This window comes from Crinia signifera, chromosome 8, assembly GCF_055691185.1.
Source record: "Crinia signifera chromosome 8, ASM5569118v1, whole genome shotgun sequence".
Lineage (NCBI taxonomy): Eukaryota > Metazoa > Chordata > Amphibia > Anura > Myobatrachidae > Crinia > Crinia signifera.
Window position 1 is genome coordinate 157,384,592 of NC_139224.1, and position 24,181 is coordinate 157,408,772.

General features: G+C 47.7%; 1 protein-coding gene across 2 annotated transcripts in view; it reads right to left on the reverse strand.

Moving 5' to 3' along the window:
• Positions 1 to 23,691, reverse strand: part of HECTD3 (HECT domain E3 ubiquitin protein ligase 3) — a 34,378-nt gene extending 10,687 nt beyond the window's left edge. For both annotated transcript variants that reach the window (XM_083157492.1, XM_083157491.1), the window contains exons 1-15: positions 23,426 to 23,691; positions 20,746 to 21,123; positions 18,869 to 19,029; positions 18,671 to 18,763; positions 18,281 to 18,416; positions 17,054 to 17,169; positions 16,544 to 16,657; positions 9,689 to 9,771; positions 8,244 to 8,409; positions 7,237 to 7,318; positions 6,208 to 6,390; positions 5,501 to 5,553; positions 2,687 to 2,751; positions 1,346 to 1,449; positions 634 to 753 (exon numbers count right to left, since the gene is read on the reverse strand). In XM_083157492.1, coding sequence (XP_083013618.1) covers positions 634 to 753; positions 1,346 to 1,449; positions 2,687 to 2,751; positions 5,501 to 5,553; positions 6,208 to 6,390; positions 7,237 to 7,318; positions 8,244 to 8,409; positions 9,689 to 9,771; positions 16,544 to 16,657; positions 17,054 to 17,169; positions 18,281 to 18,416; positions 18,671 to 18,763; positions 18,869 to 19,029; positions 20,746 to 21,081 — 1,812 coding nt within the window. In that variant the 5' untranslated portion in view covers positions 21,082 to 21,123; positions 23,426 to 23,691. The remainder of the gene's footprint in view (positions 1 to 633; positions 754 to 1,345; positions 1,450 to 2,686; positions 2,752 to 5,500; positions 5,554 to 6,207; positions 6,391 to 7,236; positions 7,319 to 8,243; positions 8,410 to 9,688; positions 9,772 to 16,543; positions 16,658 to 17,053; positions 17,170 to 18,280; positions 18,417 to 18,670; positions 18,764 to 18,868; positions 19,030 to 20,745; positions 21,124 to 23,425) is intronic.
• Positions 23,692 to 24,181: the final 490 nt, after the last annotated feature.

Sequence of the window (24,181 nt, forward strand, 5' to 3'; positions counted from 1 at the left end):
ATTTATGTTACATGGTCAGTGCTGTGCCGGCAGTGGGAGGAGACTGAGCAGGAAGTGCCCACTCTGTGCCAGTGGTTATTTATGTTACAGGATCAGTGCTGTGCTGGAAGTGGGAGGAGACAGAGCAGGAAGTGACTACTATGTGCCAGTGGTTATTTATGTTAAAGGGTCAGTGCTGTGTCGGCAGTGGGAGGAGACAAAGCTGGAAGTGACCACTCTGTGCCAGATTGCCATGTCAGCAGTCAGCAGTAGGAGGAGACTGAGCAGGAAGTGCCCACTATGTGCCAGTGGTTATTTATGTTAAAGGGTCAGTGCTGTGCCGGCAGTGGGAGGAGACAGAGCAGGAAGTGACCACTCTGTACCAGATTGCCGTGTCAGCAGTAGGAGGAGACTGAGCAGGAAGTGCCCACTATGTGCCAGTGGTTATTCATGTTATATTTCCATGTAGAGAAGCAGGAGTTAAATCTAAGAAAGACGTGAATCAGGGTAGTGTAGCGTGATTGTAGGGCGAGTACAATCTATCTGGTGAGGTCAGTATGGCGCCTGCACTTCTTATATAATAATACATATACAGTATATGTGTGAAGCAGTAAGAAGAGAGTGACGAGGACACTATGTACACAACATTAATACCAGGAATTCTTTTCCCCTGAGTGCGGCGCCCATTAACTGCCCGATCCACTCGTATTTGGCTAGGTCCCTGCAGGACGGGTTTGGGACGTACATATCCCGGGCCTCTCCGGTGCCATTTCCCTGTAACAGAGAGAAAAGCATCTCTAGCCAAAACAGACACATTTACGCCACCACGACCAGTGACGGTATAACACCACGCACATGGGCCACCATGATTTATTAGGTCCACAGAGCTGCTGAATCCCGTGTGACGGCGGTGACGTAAGAGCTCAGACCATTATCTTTCCAAATTCACCTCTCGTGTCATATTAAACCTCCACGTTACAAGCAACTTAAACATCCGCTTATGGGCATAGAGGGGGGTATTCAATCCTCTGCCGCTATTTCCGATGGTGGAAATAGCAGCGGGCGCCTACTCAATGCAGTCTTTCCCGAAAGTATTCAGCGGCATCTCGTCAGAACGGACCCGGCTGCAATCAGGCACATTTTGCCGAAAACGGGTGTGAATTGTCAAGATCACGCCCACATTTCGACAATCCACGCCCATTTTCGCAGACACATCCCCTTTTCACTGATCAACAGATGGGACATTGAATCCCGCATGCCGATAAACAGGTGCGTGGGCCGAAGACGTGACAGGGTCCCGACAGTCGGGACCCGGGATTGAATTCCGCCCTTGATTTAAGGATGGAGATGAGGAGCACGAGCTCACCTGGTTGGACGTGCGCACAAAGAAAGGCAGCGGCACCGGCGTGTCGGCCGAGCTTGGACAGAGCTCTTCTGAGATATCAGCAAGACTGTCTCGGAAACCTCCACCTAGGTGCAAGGATCACACAAAATAACAACAGTCACCGTATCATTACCAACAGCGCACTGCAGCGCTCCAAACGCCACTGCGGAAACCCGTCTTCACCAGATCTCTCCATTTCCAGCATATGGCTGTATAAATAAGAGCACTGTACACTATGATGCAAAATAATAAGAAAACAGAGTTCTTTGACCTGTGTATAATACAGCGCTCTGTAAGCTGGTGTTGTGGCTCCAGGCAGCAATACGCCCTCTCTCTGGTCGGACTTAACCCTTTAGTGGGATGGACACAACAGGAAGAGATTCTATTGCACTCTCTTTTCTAAGTGACCAGGGACCAAGGCCCTTATTCTGATCGGTGCGGATATTCCCGCTTGCGTACGGGCCGCCGATGTTTATCGTCTGCGCATGTGCAGAGGTCACTCTGCGCATGTGCAGGCGATTTCGCCGCATGGATTCTTTATACGCCGCACAGGGGGCGTAGAGGGGCGTGAGGGGCTACTTATCCTCATTACCCTATGCATACGCCCCGCGTTTCATGGGCGTTCCCATGCAAACGCGGGGCGTATGCATGGTAATGAGGCCGTGACGCGTGGGTACGGGGCGGGCATCTGACATCGCCGGATGTCAGCTGCCCGCCCCCATACAAGATTTCACACGGACAAGTGTCCGTGTGGTCTTGTGTTGCGGGACCTGGTGGAGCGTGCGGCCCTGCATTCGATGTTCGGCGACCATCGAATGCAGGGGCTGCTCCCACCATGGAGGAGGCGTATCCCCGTGCACATTCATGCGGACCGCCACATATCCGTATACGGACGGAGGTGGCGATCCGTATGGAAGGCGGGGATTCGCCAAGACGGACATCACCGCATATTTCTGATCGGGCCGCACCGATCAGAATAAGGGCCCAAGAGACACCACCGTTGCCTCATAAGTACATAATGCACAGGCAGGTGTGTAATTGTGTGATGTGACTGCAGATCTGAAGAAATGCCATTGGCAATTCCATGTAACAATTCTACAGCAATCTGGCTACCAAGGAGAAATAGCAAAGACTTCCAAATGTACTAGGACTTTTTGATGCCTAACTAGAACTTGGGGTACGTTAGATTTGTAGCAGAAATATATGCATTTCCTTACTTTGATGAGGACATATGTGTATACTCCAAATATCCTCAGTTCTAGATATTGTATAAATCCATCAGTCTGTATATAATACATTACACATATAAACATTTCCATGTACCTTGATCAATGATTCCCTCAGCGATGAATTTACACTCCCACCACTGGTCATATCGCACTGGCCACCTAAGTCAGACATCCATACAGTAGGTTACATAAGAAACGCATTGGACAGTAGGTGTGAGAAGGAGCAGTGACACGGCGGACAGTAGAGGTGAGGAGGAGCAGTGACACGGCAAACAGTAGAGGTGAGGAGGAGCAGTGACACGGCGGACAGTAGAGGTGAGAAGGAACAGTGACACGGCGGACAGTAGAGGTGAGAAGGAGCAGTGACACATTGGACAGTAGGTGTGAGAAGGAGCAGTGACACGGCGGACAGTAGAGGTGAGGAGGAGCAGTGACACGGCAGACAGTAGAGGTGAGAAGGAGCAGTGACACGGCGGACAGTAGAGGTGAGAAGGAGCAGTGACACGGCGGACAGTAGAGGTGAGAAGGAGCAGTGACACGGCGGACAGTAGAGGTGAGAAGGAGCAGTGACACGGCGGACAGTAGAGGTGAGAAGGAGCAGTGACACGGCGGACAGTAGAGGTGAGGAGGAGCAGTGACACGGCGGACAGTAGAGGTGAGAAGGAGCAGTGACACTACGGACAGTAGAGGTGAGAAGGAGCAGTGACACGGCGGACAGTAGAGGTGAGGAGGAGCAGTGACACGGCAGACAGTAGAGGTGAGAAGGAGCAGTGACACGGCGGACAGTAGAGGTGAGGAGGAGCAGTGACACGGCGGACAGTAGAGGTGAGGAGGAGCAGTGACACGGCGGACAGTAGAGGTGAGAAGGAGCAGTGACACGGCGGACAGTAGAGGTGAGGAGGAGCAGTGACACGGCGGACAGTAGAGGTGAGGAGGAGCAGTGACACGGCGGACAGTAGAGGTGAGAAGGAGCAGTGACACGGCAGACAGTAGAGGTGAGAAGGAACAGTGACACGGCGGACAGTAGAGGTGAGGAGGAGCAGTGACACGGCGGACAGTAGAGGTGAGAAGAAGCAGTGACACAGCGGACAGTAGAGGTGAGAAGGAGCAGTGACACATTGGACAGTAGAGGTTAGAAGGAGCAGTGACATGGCGGACAGTAGAGGTGAGGAGGAGCAGTGACACTGCGGACAGTAGAGGTGAGGAGGAGCAGTGACACAGTGGACAGTAGAGGTGAGAAGGAGCAGTGACATGGCGGACAGTAGAGGTGAGGAGGAGCAGTGACACAGTGGACAGTAGAGGTGAGAAGGAGCAGTGACATGGCGGACAGTAGAGGTGAGAAGGAGCAGTGACATGGCGGACAGTAGAGGTGAGAAGGAGCAGTGACATGGCGGACAGTAATAGGTGAGGACCAGTGATACCGCGGACAGTAGAGTTGAGAAGGAGCAGTGATACCGCGGACAGTAGAGGTGAGAAGGAGCAGTGACACGGCGGACAGCAGAGATAATAAGGAGCAGTGACATGGCGGACAGTAGAGGTGAGAAGGAGCAGTGACACGGCGGACAGCAGAGATAATAAGGAGCAGTGATACCGCGGACAGTAGAGGTGAGAAGGAGCAGTGATACCGCGGACAGTAGAGATAATAAGGAGCAGTGATACCGTGGACAGCAGAGATAATAAGGAGCAGTGACATGGCGGACAGTAGAGGTGAGAAGGAGCAGTGACACGGCGGACAGCAGAGATAATAAGGAGCAGTGATACCGCGGACAGTAGAGGTGAGAAGGAGCAGTGATACCGCGGACAGTAGAGATAATAAGGAGCAGTGATACCGTGGACAGTAGAGATAATAAGGAGCCGTGACACGACGGACAGTAGAGGTGAGAAGGAGCAGTGATACCGCAGACAGTAGGAGGTGAGGACCAGTGATACCGCGGACAGTAGATGTGAGAGAGCAGTGATACCGCGGACAGTAGATGTGAGAAAGAGCAGTGACACATTGGACAGTAGAGGTTAGAAGGAGCAGTGACATGGCGGACAGTAGAGGTGAGGAGGAGCAGTGACACTGCGGACAGTAGAGGTGAGGAGGAGCAGTGACACAGTGGACAGTAGAGGTGAGAAGGAGCAGTGACATGGCGGACAGTAGAGGTGAGGAGGAGCAGTGACACAGTGGACAGTAGAGGTGAGAAGGAGCAGTGACATGGCGGACAGTAGAGGTGAGAAGGAGCAGTGACATGGCGGACAGTAGAGGTGAGAAGGAGCAGTGACATGGCGGACAGTAATAGGTGAGGACCAGTGATACCGCGGACAGTAGAGTTGAGAAGGAGCAGTGATACCGCGGACAGTAGAGGTGAGAAGGAGCAGTGACACTGCGGACAGCAGAGATAATAAGGAGCAGTGACATGGCGGACAGTAGAGGTGAGAAGGAGCAGTGACACGGCGGACAGCAGAGATAATAAGGAGCAGTGATACCGCGGACAGTAGAGGTGAGAAGGAGCAGTGATACCGCGGACAGTAGAGATAATAAGGAGCAGTGATACCGTGGACAGCAGAGATAATAAGGAGCAGTGACATGGCGGACAGTAGAGGTGAGAAGGAGCAGTGACACGGCGGACAGCAGAGATAATAAGGAGCAGTGATACCGCGGACAGTAGAGGTGAGAAGGAGCAGTGATACCGCGGACAGTAGAGATAATAAGGAGCAGTGATACCGTGGACAGTAGAGATAATAAGGAGCCGTGACACGACGGACAGTAGAGGTGAGAAGGAGCAGTGATACCGCAGACAGTAGGAGGTGAGGACCAGTGATACCGCGGACAGTAGATGTGAGAGAGCAGTGATACCGCGGACAGTAGATGTGAGAAAGAGCAGTGATACCGCGGACAGTAGAGATAATAAGGAGCAGTACTCACCTGTAGTCCAGGGGCTTCTCTGCCTTATCTGTTGGTTTCAGGCCTTCGTACACCTAGAGGCAGAAAATTGATGCAAACATCTTAGGACTGTTGGTGGGTCTTCCACTTCTGTCCTAAATGTCCTGTTCCCACTGTTCACCTCTGGCATCTTCTGTGGAAATGTCCTAGGGTGGCCTAGTGTGATTGCTTCTGTATGTACTACGCGGGTATGACCTTGTTTATAGGGGAACAACCTTTTAATGTTGGCTAGATTTGGTATCGCCCTTTTCTTGTATGGCGGCTGATTTGATTCTGTGACATTTCTCCTGCAAACCTTTTGCAGGATTGTTAGCTCATTATACAAGGAACATTGGACCTTATTCAGGTCCGTTCGCAGTAGCCCTTCATACGCATGGGGACCAATGTGGTCTTACTGCGCATGTGTATACTGCAAATAGTCTGTTCGCTGGGTGCATGCATCAACGGATGTCAGCTGCCCGACCCACTTCCTTCAGAACGTGCATGCATATGTAGGATGCTCAGAGCAAGCTTACATATGCACGCACGTTCCACATCATTCGAAGGTCGCCGACGTACCACCATTCGCAAGGCGGCGTTAGGTTGACTCTTAAGTATGCGAATTTGCATCCGAGCGAACCAACCAGAATAACCCCCATTATTATAGTTAACTAAGCATAAACTTATTCTGTCTGGGGTCTGCACAGTACCTGGCTGAAGACGGTCTTCTTGTAGGTGGGGTCTAGTGTTGGATTATCCCGGTGCTCCACCGCCAACCGCCGGTTGATGTACAGACGGGGCATGAAGTTGGGTTTACTGGTCTCTGAGTCTTTCAGGCACTGGGTGATGAGCGGGGAGCGGCGTTTGGATAGCAGCAGGAACTGTTTAATGTACTGTAATAGGATAAAGAGGTGCACAGTCACTACCTAATTGTAATAAACTATATGTGAGTACGTTGTAATCAGACTGCGTTCTCAGACAATGAAATCTTCACAATTGAACTAAATTTAAGCAAGATAAAGGAAACAGTGTCTGAAGGCCTTGGGAGGAGGGCGGACTGGAAGAGGAGGGGATAGTGCTTTGTCCAGTGCCCCGCCTCTTAGAGGGTGGAGCACAATCCATTGGTTTGTTACCCTACTGCAGATGGAGAAACATGTGTTGTATCCTAGCTACTAAATACAATACTGCTGCTTTTATAGACTGGGCTGCCACATTCCTGAATAATACTGTGCTATATATACCCAGAATATAGAAAATATTTGAGCTATATATATATATAAATAAATAATTTCCGGTCAGAATCATGAATATGATGCTGAAACAGAAACCTTTTGCAGAGCAGATGGATCTGGCAGATCACTTGTCTACAAGCAGCTCAGGATGAAAGAAGAAGATAGCACTTCTTTACTAACTGGTACCAAATATTATAAGGCACAGGTTCTTAAACTCGGTCCTCTGGACCCTGCACAATGCCTGTTTTGCAAGTCTCCTCACAGAATCACAAGTGTAATAATTAGCTCGACCTGTGGATCTTTTAAAATGTGTCAATGAGTAATGAGTGCATCTGCCGGGTGAACTGAAAATGGTGTGGTGTCCTGAGGACCGAGTTTCAGAAGCCTTGTTATACGGTATAGAACAAGATATATAAGACTTGGATATAGCAGAATATTAGATGGACATACTTCCTACTAGCGGTATTATTCCAATTCAGCATCTAACACTGGTCACCAATCTCTTACCTTTAGTTGGTTAAACGTGCCGACACTGTGGTCCCAGGTGGGAACGAGGTGGTGGAGAACGTTATCTAGCAGCTTGACGAATCTGGCAGAAGAATGGGACAATGATCAATGTCAAACGTTTCATCCTCAAATCTCCTAGGAAGCCATCTACATCAGCTATAGGGGACGCCGCTGTACAGCTTTCAGGAATCATTTATGAGGTGTTAATGCAGCTTTTCGCCCACTTGCAAAATATTTCCATTGGAGCTTTGATATTTGGGGAGCTAAGTGGTCACCCACTGGTCAGGCTCCTGGCAGTTGGCCCCACCCACTTTTTTTTTTTTATCGAAAGGGGCATGTGATAAATCGCATATTTGTATGCACAACACAAAGCAAAAAAATCCATTGTCAATGCGATTTATCGCAAGGTGAGCTTCAAGGGAAAACAAACCCGATATCGCATCGAAAGCAATCGCACAAGTGTATGGGTAGCATATGTCTGAGAAACGATTGTTGGAATCCCAACTGATGGCGAGTTATACCGTACCCAATAGTGGGACCCATTTTGCATATATGGTGGCAGAGAAACACATTTTCAACCTCACTTAAGCTGACCATCCATCTACAGATCAATTGTCAGATCTGGCTGGTTGGAACAAAATCCTGGTAATATCTGAATGACAGTTTTTGGCAGTTTTCCAGCATTTCAAAGCAAATGGTCAACGGTCATTTGCTCTCATCCATTACCAGGATTTTGTTCCAACCAGCAAGATGGGACAATTAAACTGTAGATGTATGGCCAGCTTAAGAGTAGTAAAACGCTGATCATATACACAATTCCCACTTGTATTTAGACCAGGCCCCGCCATGCATTAGATTATACATGACATCCAGATTTCTTATAGATACTATTTTAGAATCACATCCAACATACTACCCCCCCCCCCCCCCCCCCCCCCAACCAGATGCGCTGAGTGGTATTGCAGCATACGGGAGGCAAACAAGTGTATCATTATGTATATTCTGACCTCTGGATTACCGTGGCTCTCCGGTAGAGGATGTCTGGATCAACAGCTTCTAGACGTGGGTATCGTACCAGGTTGGGGGGGTGAAACATGTCCGCCGTCAGGCCTAAATCTCTCTCTTTGGAGGACTTAATCTTTATCCCATGTATTCTGACATCAATTCCTTCATCTAAAACAAACAGAAGTTAAAGAGACAGAACAAAGAATTATCGGCATGAAGGCGTGAGGAATCACACCTATACTGATACATAGGGGAGAGCTTGCAGGAGAAGTAACTGGTTCTTATGCAATAAATTCCTGAGGTTACGTTATAGCCTGACCGTGCGGGAACGGAAGGAAAAGCGTTTTACAAGACGCTGTAATTCTTATTGTAGGTTTATCCCTCAGTTCCAGATCAGGGGCCACTCCCTTCCAAGTCGAGTTCCATTACTGTAGCTGTAATAACCTTAAGGGGGGAGTATTCAATCTCCTGCCGACAGTCTCGACAGGGGAAATAGCGGCGGGGCCCTATTCAATGCTGTCTTCCCCGACAGCATAGAACAGGGATCTCGGAAGAGCGTGCCTGACTTCACAAGCAGTCGGGCACCTCCTGCCGAGAACGGACGGGAATTGACGAGCTCCTGGTCGCATCTCGAGGCCACGCCCCCTTTTCGGCATCGGACATTGAATCCCGCCTACCGATTCAGCATCGAGCCGGCCGAGAATAGGACAGGGTCACAGCTGACAGGCCAACCCGACAGTCGTGACCCTGCATTGAATGCCCCCCTAATATGGTATCCTGTGTCCTCTAATAACATAATGCATAAATCGATTAAAAAAAACTAAAAAAAATACCGTACACATAAATGCCGTTAATTTGTTTACTGAAAAATTATAAAAACTAGAAAACAAACACAAATGAAACATGCTTTGTAAAACGTGACTTTCCTATTATTCTAAATATATGCAAATCTATATGCAGATTAACACAAATGCATTCCTAAATAAAAAAAATTTTTTATTTAAAATAGTCAACAATGATGGCCACCAGGTGGTGCTGTTGTATTGGATCATAGGGATAAATCACAAGAGTATTATGTATTTACTAGTTAAAAGCCCGGATTCTGCAATGTTTTGTTTGAGCTGTGACAGTTTTTAGCCCACAAACTCTCCACCCCACCCCCTGTCCCGATCTGCTCCTACCTCCTCTTCACAGCTCCCTTTCTCTATATCCAGCAAGTTTAAAAAAGATCCGTGTCCCTGCAAAAATTGCTTTCACTTTCTGTTATGACATTTTTCGCACAACCCTGTCAATATTGGCATTGGCCGGACTCGATAAGTGTGTTTGGCACTTTATTACTGTACTGCAGGTTCCCATCTACAGGCTGTGTGACAGGTGCAAGTAGCTAATGACAGCAGCCTGCACACAGCTGATGTGTCACTGTGATAAGGTTCTTATGGCCACTCACCAAAACACTCAGTGATCCGGATCTCAATGAGCGGGAAGTGAGACGTCATATCTTCCAGGACGCACACATCTCCGATCAGATTACTGTCAGGAAAAGAGGACAAGTCAGGAGCTATTATATACCCTGTATTAGGAATGATCAGATATAGGTAACAAATGGAAAAAAGGAAGGTAGACTGTGCTCATTGATGACAGAGTGAGGATATTTAAAACAGAGTATATTTTAATACTACAATAGCATGTATAAAATACAATATAAATTCACAGTAAAAAAAGGGGGGGGGGGGGAGGAAAAGGAATAGGCTGCATCCACTGAATGATTGATATCACCTTTGTGTAAGTCCACAGTTCAATGGAAACCCAAAACTGGTTCGATCCTGTAGTGCTTGGCCACAGCGGTGCTCTGTAAAACTTTATCCAGATGTGTTATGGGGGTAGCGAGCCTCCCAATTCGGAGTGGAAAGTTAGGTCGAGACGTCCGCTGGGTGACACTGGGTGGGTGTTAGATAGGCGGCTTGCCTTCAGAAGGAGAGTGCCTCACTCCAGGTCAGGTGTGCCGGTGATGTTTTGCAGCTTTAGGATCTCCAGTTGGTTGTGGGTAGTAGATGGTGATGGTGAGGAGCAGCGTATTCAAGATGCAAATTGCAGCCTGGGCCAACGCGTTTCGCTGCAAACAGCAGCTTTTTCAAGGTGGTTTGAGACAGGCAAGGAAAGGGGTATATATACCAGTAGTACTCAGGTGCATTGTATGCACCTGTGCGCAGAGTAATTAACTTTGCATAACATAAAAACATATAAAATGGCACCTCATAATGAGCAGGAGACATAACTTCATAAGCCCTATATATATAGGGTGGAAAACGAGTATTATTTTAGGCAGAAAACACTAAAAACATTCAAAAGGACATAGTATTAGAGCATAGCGTCATGTCACTTCCGGGTATGCACTTCCGGTTAGTGAATGAAACGCATGTGAAACGCATAGCGCTGTTAATACAGCGCTATGCGGAGGACAGTAACAAATGATCATTTGCAATCATTTGTTACTGTCCTCCGCATAGCGCTGTATTAACAGCGCTATGCGTTTCACATGCGTTTCATTCACTAACCGGAAGTGCATACCCGGAAGTGACATGACGCTATGCTCTAATACTATGTCCTTTTGAATGTTTTTAGTGTTTTCTGCCTAAAATAATACTCGTTTTCCACCCTATATATATAGGGCTTATGAAGTTATGTCTCCTGCTCATTATGAGGTGCCATTTTATATGTTTTTATGTTATGCAAAGTTAATTACTCTGCGCACAGGTGCATACAATCCACCTGAGTACTACTGGTATATATACCCCTTTCCTTGCCTGTCTCAAACCACCTTGAAAAAGCTGCTGTTTGCAGCGAAACGCGTTGGTCCAGGCTGCAATTTGCATCTTGAATACGCTGCTCCTCACCATCACCATCTACTACCCACAACCAACTGGAGATCCTAAAGCTGCAAAACATCACCGGCACACCTGACCTGGAGTGAGGCACTCCCCTTCTGAAGGCAAGCCACCTATCTAACACCCACCCAGTGTCACCCAGCGGACGTCTCGACCTAACTTTCCACTCCGAATTGGGAGGCTCGCTACCCCCATAACACATCTGGATAAAGTTTTACAGAGCACCGCTGTGGCCAAGCACTACAGGATCGAACCAGTTTTGGGTTTCCATTGAACTGTGGACTTACACAAAGGTGATATCAATCATTCAGTGGATGCAGCCTATTCCTTTTCCTTCCCCCCTCCCTTTTTTTTACTGTGAATTTATATTGTATTTTATACATGCTATTGTAGTATTAAAATATACTCTGTTTTAAATATCCTCACTCTGTCATCAATGAGCGCAGTCTACCTTCCTTTTTTCCATTTTCTATAGGGACTGACAATCCCTTTTTTGACAGCTGCTGGTCGAGGCCACTCATACAGGCGCCCCTCCAGTTACTTCGGTAACTGACCCCCCTGTTCCTTGATAGGTAACAAATATTCAACTACAGGTCGAGTATCCCGTATCCGAATATCCGTTATCCGAATTATTCCGAAATACGGACATTCCAGAAAGTGAAAAAAAAAATTTTTTTTGCTAAAAACTCACTGGGGACATATGTAACAGCATCACTGGGGACATGATATGTAACTGGCACTATATATGTGCAAGACAATGATTGCTTGGCATTCAAATTCAGTGCTAAGATAGTACACACATTTTGTTTCACGTTTTGAAACCTTGTTTTTTGAACAATTAAAATATGTTTGTGTGTATTTTATGTGGTAATAAAATATATTTGTGTGTATATTATGTGTTTATACAGCATAAATGCAAGATACTTCAAAATACATCATTGAAATATTAAAATATTCCGAAATACGGAATAATCCGTTATCCAAAATTCTCCTGGTCCCGAGCATTTTGGATACGGGATACTCAACCTGTATTCTTATTCCACATAATGGATGAGATTATAAATGACACATACAGTGAAGCATTACCTTTCATGGATCTCATCCTACTAATAACCTGATCACCCATTTATTATCACTCCCCACCGCGCACCCTCATACTCCTCCATTGTGCCCCCACATAGTCACTCATTCACCATGCACCATTATACTCACTCCTCCACTGCGCCCCCACATACTCCTCCACTGCGCCCCCACATAGTCACTCATTCACCATGCATCATTATACTCACTCCTCCACTGCGCCCCAAGATACTCCTTCACCGGGCACCCTCATACTCCTCCATTGTGCCCCCACATAGTCACTCATTCACCATTATACTCACTCCTCCACTGCGCCCCCACATAGTCACTCATTCACCATGCATCATTATACTCACTCCTCCACTGCGCCCCCACATACTCCTCTACTGCACACCCTCATACTCACTCCTCCACTGCGCACCCATATACTCCTTCACTGTGTGCCCATATACTCCTCCACTGCGCCCCCACAGTCACTCCTTCACCATGCACCCTTATGCTCACTACTCCACTGCGCCCCCACATACTCCTCCACTGCGCAGTAGAGATGGGTCGTTCGCGAACGATCCGGTTCTTTTGAACGGTTCCTTTCAAAGAACGAGGGAGCCGTCGATCCCAAAATGGTGATCCGGATCAGTTTCGCTTGACGCTGCACACAATACAATGCATTGCTTGAGCTCAGCACTGCCACCTTTGGCAGCTGAGATATTTTCTTCTAATTGGAGACTGAGTGAATAGAAAAACAAGCCTGCTTGTGCTGTTGCTGCTGCAGCTGTGTCATGTGCAGATCTAGATTCTTCTTGAAGCCCTGAAGGAGGTCAACAGCAGACTCAGCAGAGGCATTGCAAGATTGCTTCACCATCTTCTACTAGTACAGTATCACAGAAAGTTGTGTAGAAGTATGAACACACATTCTCACAGACACACAGACTTTAGTTAGGCAGTGCACATGTTTTTTTTTTACTAGATCTGTGTTTGCTGGGATGTGCAGTACTTTTAACTTTAATTTGGAGGGGGAGGGGGCCTTCTTTTAACTTTCATTTGGGGGGGGGGGGGGGGCTTGGCAATGAGCAAATTTAGTCCCCCTTGGCAATGAACAAATGTAATCCCCCTTGGCAATAAGCAAACTTAGTCTCCCTTGGCAACGAGCAAAATTAATACCCCTTTTACACCACCGCAAAACCCCGGGTCTTCAGCGGGTCAAACCCCGGTCAGCGGCAGTGTAAATGAGACATGCCGTGTCCCTTTACACGGGACTTCTACCCAGGTCCTGGGAACTGGATTGTTCGTCAGACAAGCGTTGGTCAGACAGTCACTAGGTCGACATGGGAAAATGTCGACATGGGAAGAGGTCGACATGGAACAAGGTCGACGTGGTTTTAGGGCGATATGGACGTTAGAGTGACATGAGGAAGGTCGAAAGGTCATAAGGTCGACATGGGGTTTTCGCTGTTTTTTGACCCGAATGTCAACACAGTTGGAAGTGAAATCGGACCCTCGCATCGCTTGCGATGCTTCGGGCACAGTGGCTCACTTCGCTTGCCACACTATTATAATCTCACTGCATGCCCTAGTGTATGGTAGGGCATGAAATACCGCCTGTCGGCACATGTCGGCTCAAAAAACAGTGAAAATCCCCATGTCGACCTTATGACCTGTCGACCTTCCTCATGTTGACCTATAACCATGTAGACCTTGTTCCATGTCGACGTAAAACCACGTCGACCTGTAACCACGTCGACTTTTTCAACACACCCTGTATGTTACCTTGTCATTTGTTTTTTGTTTGCTATGTACGGTGCTGCGGACACTTTGCGGCGCCTTATAAATAAACGTACTACTACTACTACTAACCACGTCGACCTTGTTCCATGTCGACCTAAAACCATGTCGACCTTTCAGCATGTCGACCTAGTGTTGTTGACCTAATGTCGACCAAACGACCGTTTCCCCAGGTCCTGGCCTGGGTAGAACATGACTATGACCTGGGTAGAGGGCAGTCGGTGTAAATGGGTACACTGGGTCATCCGAACCGGCTCCCATTTACATCAGTGGGGGGCCGCAGCATCCGCAGGTTGGACAGGGGGGCACAGACAGCCTGCGCTGCTGTCTGCTATATTCAGCAGACAGCAGCGGAGGAGGTGAATGGATGCCGGTGTGAGGCATCCATTCACCTCCAGGACGATGGCTGGAGGGGTGCACGGGGGCTGAGGGCAGCTCAGCAGCTTACCTTGGTGCTGGGCTGTCCCCAGCACGGCGATCAGTGGTCCCGGCGGGGATCACCGCGGGCCTGGCGCTTGGAGACGATGTCATTACATTTCTCTAAAATGTGCAATGTACAGAACGCTTTAAGGAGCCGCATCCCGCTGTAAGCTCCTCTTCTCCTTCTGACACCCTCCGTGTACTCCCTGGCTAGCAGCTGTACATGTACCAGAGACATGGTATCTTCTACTCTAGTAAGCCCGTATCCCCTAAATGTATCATCGGGGAACCGCAACAGGAATCTCCGATCCCTGCTGCGATCCCCCTTTCAGCGCCGCCGGCCGCATCCCCATAGGTTTCTATGGGGGATGCGAAGCTGCCCGATGTATCAACATCGGGCAGCCCGGCTTCGCACCCCTGGGCTACCGCCATTCTGAGATGGTGATAGCCCATTGTAGTCTATGCCTACACATCGCACTGCCCGGCTCGGATGAGAGGGGTCAGTGGGGGTCTGACCCCCCGGCTTCCAGGTTAGGGCTTCGCAGGGACGGGCTCCTTTCGGAGCCCTGTCCCTGCGCCCTCAAAATTGATAAATTGCCCCAATATGATCAATACCCCAGGACACCACCTTACAAAGGATTATTCCCTGTATTTGTCATTGTACAAGTATATAGGTAGGCATGAGGGAAATGGTTGTATTTAATGGGTGAGTAGACACTTTTATTTTTATATCATAGGGACCCCCTCCTCCCTCCCGAAACTGGCAATGAAAAGGGGTCTTCAAGAGGGAGGCCTGATTTGTACAGTGAGCCACAGAATGTCAGACTCCACCTCCCCCTACTGCCGTATCCGGCGGCGTGTATGCCTGAAATGCTGAGGGCCTATTGGGGAGATATTCAAGGGGAGGGGCTACAGGCTAATTGTAGTAGTACAGAGACCGGTAGCCCCACAGGAAAGGACCCTGAGATATATAAGGGGGCAAACCCAACGTATTCAATATTCAATTATCTACTGTGTTTACCACGCAGGGCTATTCAATTATTAGTCAATTTCCCCTGTGTGTAAAACCATAGATTCTACGGGCTAATACTGCGGAGAACAATCTATGTTAAGTGCACCACCTAGGTCAGGGTTAGAGAACCTTTGGCCCCAGCTGTTGTTGGACTACACATCCCAGCATTCCCTGCAACAGTTTTATCATGGCCAAATAGCAAATTGTAGCAGGGCATGCTGGGATGTGTAGTCCAACAACAGCTGGAGGGCCAAAGGTTCCCCATCTCTGACCTATGACTTTGCTCTGTTTCTGGACTTCCCTCTTAACGAATGATTGCTATTACCTGTTCTAAACAGGTAAATGGGTAAGAAAGGTGTTTCCACACAGGTAATAACAATCAAACATTAAGAGGGAAGTCCAGAAACAGAGCATTGTGTCCCTCCTGGAAAGGGTCATGTTGGGAGGTATGGTACACTAACTCAAACCATAAATAACTGTCTTTTTCACACAAACTGAGCCGCAGAGCCGCCCAAAGGATCTAGATCTTTTCACTGACCGACCCGGGTCGACCCGGGTCCGCTCAAAGAACTGTTTTGCCCATCTCTACTGCGCAGCCTTATACTCCTCCACTGCGCCCCCAGTCACTCCTTCAGCATGCACCCTTATGCTCACTACTCCACTGCGCACCCTCATACTCACTCCTTCACTGCGTGCCCATATACTCCTCCACTGCGCCCCCACAGTCACTCCTTCACCATGCACCCTTATGCTCACTACTCCACTGCGTCCCCACATACTCCTCCACTGCGCACCCTCATAATCACTGCATCACCGCACACCCTCATAATCACTCCTCCACTGCGCACCATCATACTCACTCCTCCACTGCGCCCCCACATACTCACTCCTTCACCGCACACCCTCATACTCCTCCACTGCACCCCCACATATTCACTCCTCCACTGCGCCCCCACATACTCACTCCTTCACTGCACGCCCTCATACTCACTCCTCCAAGGCGCACCCACATGCTCCATCACTGCACGCCCTCATACTCATTTCTCCAATTCTTCCATTCAATGTCAATTCCCTGCGCCCTTCATACTCACTCATCGCTGTGACCCCCTCACGCAATACTCACTCCTCTATGAGGACATCATTAAGTTTCTTCAGGTTGTCTCTTTCGCCCCCATACATCACAACTCTTTTGGGCATGTAGTTCTCGTCTGTAGAGTCAACCGTCAGTATCAGCTTTCTGTGGGCACCAGGTGAGACGGAGAGCTTACACTCTACAGAAACCGTACTCTACATTGTAACATATAACATCACCGACCACTAGTCCAAAAACAACTAAATGATGTTCCACCCCAACTGCAACCCCCATCCCACCCAGTGGCCAGAGATAGGAAAATTGTGCTGGGATCTGTACCCCTTGTCCGTATTTTCCAGTGATAGACAATGGAACTATATGAAAAGCAGGTGGACACATTGGCAGGAACTGTTGCTAGATGGGATAGGTATAATCTGCTTTCGGTATCTGGGATGTGACACACTGATTACCCTTTGGGGGCAATAAGGTAGGTAACCGTATCTGAGGTTCCTAATGTGAATCCCAGGGGGTAGAGAAAGGCTGACCACAGAGAACACTTACTTGACAATGGTACCTTCCTTCATATGTAGCTGGACCCAGTGCTGTCCGTGAGACCCATCGCTCTCCCAGTAGGTGTCGTGGTAGCCGTCCGTCAAGCAAAATAGGTTATTATCATCCTGTGGTGAGAGATCCTAATCAAGGCTCTGACCGGACACAGGGGGTTATACTGGTTTACTCGGAAAGGCACAATCACTCTCTAATGGACAAAACCATGTTCACTGCAGGTGGGGCTGATGTAACATGTGCAGAGATAGATTTGGGTGTTTTATTGTTTCTGTGCAGGGTAAATACTGGTTGCTTTATTTTTACACTGCAATATAGATATCAGTTTGAAGTAAAACCCCACCCAAATCTAACTCTCTCTGCACATGTTACATCTGCCCCACCTGCAGTGCATATGGTTTTGTCCATTAGAGAGTGACTGTGCCTTTTGGAGTGAACCAGAATAACCCCCGCAATTCGCACAAATCTTTCTATACAACATATTACTCTTCACAGGCCTAACAGGATCCATTGCGCATCACTGCCGAGCCTCAGACAGCAGATGTAGCAGTGCAGCAGATGTGCAACACAAAATCAGCTTGTACCCTGCTTAACGCAACTGCGTATAGATACAGAAGCGTCCAGCGTTTACAAAGCGGAAGATCAGAAGCCTCGCCCAAGATTTCTACCCAATGGGAGTAAAGGTGCCCATACACTAGTAATATTTATCTACAGATCTGGTTGGAACAAAAACATGGTTATGGATGAGTGACATGGATGAGTGACAGTTTGTCAGTTTTCCAGCATTTCCAAGCAAATGGTCAACTGTCATTTGCCCTCATCCATAACCAGGTTTTTGTGCCAAACCTTTGTTCTCCAAATCATGGAACAATTAATAACTCTGCATTTTGGGGAGGTTTTTTTTTTTTTACTGCTACAAACAAAAATCAATGTGCTTTATAAGGGGAACATTTCTCAATATCCTTATTGAAGACCCCCAGCTAGCACCTACTTTTTCCGTCTATGCAGTGGTTAGTGTGGACAATCTTACGTTGGTACCGAATTGGAGTAATTATAACCAGAATATCCAGGCAGAGGTACACTGCAGTGAGAGTCAAATGTCTAATCAGTCTCTCCTGTTATCCAACTGCTCATAGGGTAATAAGAACACCAAGGTTCTGTGTGACAAGTGATGGACACTGGGAATCCGATTCTCAGCCCCTCCCATGTCACGAGGGGACTCACCGTTGCCGATGACACGTTGATACTCTCCACAAACTGTTTCACGTTTCCCAGACTCTCATCCTCCTTGCCCACGTGTTCACACAGGAAGTGAATCAAATCCTCGTCGCACTCATAGGTCCAGGAGTTGGGAACAAATCTGTCGGACAAAAAGGCTCCGTGATCTGTCTGTACAGCTATAATGATATAGGCCTAAGCTGATGTACAGAGTGTAATTCAGCAGAACTATAGGGCAAAAAATACCTGGTAATAAATAAATACATTTTGGACAGATAATCGTTCAGTACACTCGGAACAATCAAAATCACTCGGAAACGGATTTTGTCACGGAAAATGGAGAATGTTTCCCTAACCTAAGGCGGATCAGAGTCTCTCCATAAATACCGCTATTACCGTAATTTCTGTACAGCCTCCAGATCTGGTTCGGTACTTATGGGTTTTCTGCCCAGACGCATGGAGTTCGTGGCGTCCACAACCTCCTCCCACCTGCAGACGGAAAGCGAGAGTCAGCACAGAACAGCGACGGCTCAGTAGTCATATATAAAGGGTCATAGAGGTGCAGATACACAGGGACGATGGTTTGATAAGTACCTGCTGATAGGCCTGTAATCAACTCCAAATAACTGCTGCTGTCTGGTGGTCTTATCGGGGGACTCCACCGGAACCAGTTTGTCACCGCCCTCTTCTTGTCTGCAGAGTAGGACCCATCCCTCTGCCATGTCACAACTACTCCTGTATTCCTCCATCTGCTCCTGCATATAAGAGACCAGAACATGGCGCCACGTTATAAATTATATTTTTAGTTTAGCAGATACCGGACTATAGAATGACATCATAACGAAAAGAGTTACGGACGTCCAGTTATATGTTAGTTGGGCGCCCACTAAGCTATTTGCTTAGTGGGCTATTCTGCGTAGGGAAATCACATTGCATGGCATGGTCCATTTTAGTGCAATGCGATGTGCTTTTTTATGTAATTTATTCACTGCTCTGTGTGCCCCCAAGGTATCGCATCACACCTGCTGCAAAATCGCATGCGATGCGATTTTATAGGGTGTACAATGCCATGACATTAGGTATACAATAATAGCATTGTATGACATACAATGAGGTTTTAGGCACCCCCCACCCCGAAGCGCGGCGAGCGGCGGCGGAACGCGTCCTCCAACCTTTTCATACCCCCACTATCCACGTCGGCGTGGAGTTGATTTTATATAGTTTGTCGTGGCGAGCCCCACGAGGGGAAGAGGATTACTTTACATGTATTCCGCGTCCGCTCGTCACACTATATAAAATCAATAGTGGGGGTATGAAAAGGTCAAAGGACGCATTCTGCCGCCGCTCCCACGCTTCGGAGTGAACGTGGATAGTGGGGGGGTGCCTAAAAACTCATTGTATGTCATACAATGCTATTATTGTATACCTAATGTCATGGCATTGTACACCCTATAAAATCGCATTGCATGCTATTTTGCGGCAGATGCGATACCTTGGGGGCACACAGAGCAGTGAATAAATTACATTAAAAAAAAAAAAAATCGCATCGCACGGCACTTACTTAGGGAAACTAAGTAAGCGTACGTATGCTAATTGGGTGCCCAACTAACATATAAGTACCAAAAAAACACTATCAGAACTGTAAATACCCTTCCTCTATAAAATATGAATATATTTCCTTTTAACATAGTCCTGAGAACACCCTAATCCATAGACCAAACAACCATATACTATATATCATTTCAAAAATTTATTTTCAGCTTTTAGCATTATTTTACATGTGCCATATTATACAATTAAAGTTGTTTTTTTTACTCATGTTGATGCTCACTCAACTAGGCAGGTCTATTACCAGTCTTAGTAATGCGTCATCCAACGCGTTTCATCAATCACAATTTCTTCAGGGTGTTTTTCTTTATTGGCTCTTATTAGATGATCTTTAGTATAACAATTTGACAGGATGAACAGAGTTTCTATTAACGAGAACTATTCCTTTAATCCTTTATAGGTCTTCTTATTAGGCCACTTCTTTAGGATTCCAAGTGATTACCGTAATATTTATTCAGATTTCCAGTTGGTGACTGTACCAGTTCGTACAGGTCCCTGTCCCGGAATGTGGGGGTCTGCGCACGCACGATAATGTGCAAACCCCCGCAGCGAGCGCCTTGGGTGGATTTTCATTCGTCAGGGCGTGCACTGCCTTATTGAAAGGCATAGTGTGTTTCGAGGTGGGCACCCGGCATGTCATGGGCATGCCCACAAAATAAAAAAAAAAACAGTGGGCGTGCCCATAGAAACACTGAGCAGACCGTACCAAATGCAGGCGTGCCCCTACCTGCTCAGGGTGGGCTGATACTACCTAAGTTACTACCTAAGCATCACCCAAAGCTATACTTCTATTGCTAGGTGGATGGGTCCTCTAATATACGCTGCCAGTTGCATGGACGATAGTATGGTCATCAGTTTCTTACCTTGCTAAGCTTCACCCAGAGGCCGTTGGCGTTTCCGTACTCCTCCCCTGTAGCCCTGATACAACTTCCTTTGCGGACTTCAATAGTGGCGCGGGAAAGTTTTTTAAGGTTCTGTTTCGAGTAGCCCGGGGCCTCCCACACGGTCAGCAGAGAGCGGGAGGCAGACGCGGTGCTGAGGTCCTTGCAGATCTTGTACTGCACTTCTCCGGGGACATAACACAGGGATTCCGGGAGGGGCTGTGCACGACGGAAGCAGTGAATGCACTCCAGGACACAGCGGATCTGGCCCAGGAGCCGGCGCGGGTTACTGGGGTCCTGCATAGCTGGGGTCGTCATGGGAACAGCAGCAGTTGGGTGAATCTTTTACTAAAACAACAACTGCAAATAATGAGACAGTCAGAGTTATTACACAACAAGGCTGCACAAACACGCACCTTTATAGGATGAGACCCTTTTCTAACGTGATCATATGCAATGATGTTGTTTAGAGTGTGCAGAAGAACTTGCTGAGGATTGTAGCATTTTCTAAGCACCTCACCGGACGATAAATCAACATGGACACATTCAGATCCCACAGGGAGTGATTTAAAAAAAAAAATGCAGTGATATTTGGTAGCAGATAAGCTTTGATCAGTGACCTGTTATTACATTCATTCGGTTGCTATGGGTTACAGCATGTGGCGAGTTGTACACACAGTGACTAAGACACTCTGGGCGAGATTTAGGGGGTTATTTTGGTTGATTTGCAAGGCTGTGAATTCGCAGCCTTGCAAATCCACCAAACCCCACCCGCCGAATGTAGGCCCACCTACCCACTCGCAGCGCGGGTTCTCCCACACAGGCTGCAAATGGATGTTTAGCATAAACATCCATTCGTATGCCGTGGTCGTCGACCATCGAAGTTGTGGAAGGTACACGCATATAAAAGTGACTTTCACGTCAGTGCGAGACGTCCACCGACCTCAGATGGTTTTTTAAAGGGGAATTACTTACAAGTCTGATGCCTTGTAAGTTAATTCTCCTTTAAAAAAAACGTCAGAGTTCAGTGGAGATCTCGCACTGCTGCTGAACTCGGGCGGCATTAACTCTCGCCTTCTGTGTTTTGTCCTGATCACACCTTGAAATGATCTGATAGAACTAATGACTCATAGAACTATTTATATATCACCAGCTACCTCCATCTGAGATAACAAATGTGAATCATGGTTTATGCCCAGCTAAACCAACTGCCCAGGCACATCTGACACGGTGACTGTTCCAGGCTGCCTACTGTGTAGAGCGAAGGGAGTGTAACCACCCGGCTTGCATGCTATCCCTGTCAGTGCTCTGAGCAACCTTACATCTGCATGCACGCTCAGGAAGAAGTGGGGGTGAAGATGAGCCAGCCGGGCGCCCCACCCCCTCTGCCATCCAAGATGTTCGCCGTGCGCAAACTGCGAACATCAGCTAACGCAAGCAGGACAACGAATGGACCTAAATAAGGTCCATAGTCCTGACAGTGTATGTGCTGTATGTATATCTCTATAGGGGGCTGTATAGTGTGTACAAAGTATACATATACATATATATATATATATATATATATATATATATATATATATATATATATATATACACACATACACACACACACACAAAAAAAACACATTGTGTGTGTGTCTGTCTGTCTGTCTGTCTGTATAAGGGATTGTCAACGTATACACTGTACATATCTCTCTACAGGAGGCTGTCAGTGTATACACAAGGCACATGTATACATAGCGGAGGCTGTCAGTATATACACAAGGCACTTGTATACATAGCGGAGGCGGTCAGTGTATACAGAAGGCTCTATGTGTATACACAGGGCACACAACCATATAGAGGAGGCTGTCAGTGTACACACATGCATATAGAGGAGGCTGTCAGTGTACACACAGGGCACACACGCATGTAGAGGAGGCTGTCAGTGTACACATACACACAGGGCACACACGCATGTAGAGGAGGCTGTCAGTGTACACACAGGGCACACACGCATGTAGAGGAGGCTGTCAGTGTACACACAGGGCACACACGCATGTAGTGGAGGCGGTCAGTGTACACACAGGGCACACACGCATGTAGAGGAGGCTGTAGGTGTACACACAGGGCACACACGCATGTAGAGGAGGCTGTCAGTGTACACACAGGGCACACACGCATGTAGAGGAGGCTGTCAGGGCACACACGCATGTAGAGGAGGCTGTCAGTGTACACACAGGGCACACACGCATGTAGAGGAGGCTGTCAGTGTACACACAGGGCACACATGCATATAGAGGAGGCTGTCAGTGTACACACAGGGCACCCACGCATATAGAGGAGGCTGTCAGTGTACACACAGGGCACACATGCATGTAGAGGAGGCTGTCAGTGTACACACAGGGCACACATGCATGTAGATGAGGCTGTCAGTGTACACACAGGGCACACACGCATGTAGAGGAGGCTGTCAGTGTACACACAGGGCACACATGCATGTAGAGGAGGCTGTCAGTGTACACACAGGGCACACGTGCATGTAGAGGAGGCTGTCAGTGTACACACACGCATGTAGAGGAGGCTGTCAGTGTACACACACGCATGTAGATGAGGCTGTCAGTGTACACACAGGGCACACACGCATGTAGAGGAGGCTGTCAGTGTAATGGGCAGTTACCGGGTATGGGTGAATACGGGCACCGGGCGCTGCTCTTCTCTTCGCCGGATCTCCAATCATTACGGTGTAACTGTAGCCGGAAGACCGAGCAGTAAACCCGGAACTCCGAACACCGTATGTATCTGTGTAGCTGCGCGCGATCTATAGCGAACCCGAGTACCGTATGCCGCTGTGTAGAGGCGCTGTGGATGAGCTGAGTCATTGATCTCGTCTGCAGGAATGACATCTTTTATGTAACATTACACAGGGCCTGATATGACATGTCCTGCTGCTGCCGGTCACCTCTATTACAGCATATACCTTGTCACACCTCTGTGCTCATAGCGCTCCACACACCTGCACATGCGTACTCTATGTGTGTCGTTTCTGTGCTTTTCATCCTTGTATTTATTATTTATATATATATATATATATATATATATATATATATATATATATATATATATACTAGGTGATTCATCGCGCCCTACGGGCGCTCTTCACACCGTCATAAGGCTGCGCCCCCTTAATTTGTGAACGTTTGTATTGTGAGAAATATGGTTAGAATTGTATGACAGATGCCTGTATTGCAACTTGAGTTATAGGTGAAATGTGTTAAATAGAGAGCATATGATGTGGAAGGGGGTGTGTATTGTTTTGTTTAATTAAAAAGCGGTTACAGAGTAAGATGTACATTGATCGTGTGGATGGTACAGTGACATTTGTGTGGGGGGGGGGGGGGCTGTGTGTGCAATAGTATAGTAGGTTGTTTCTGAG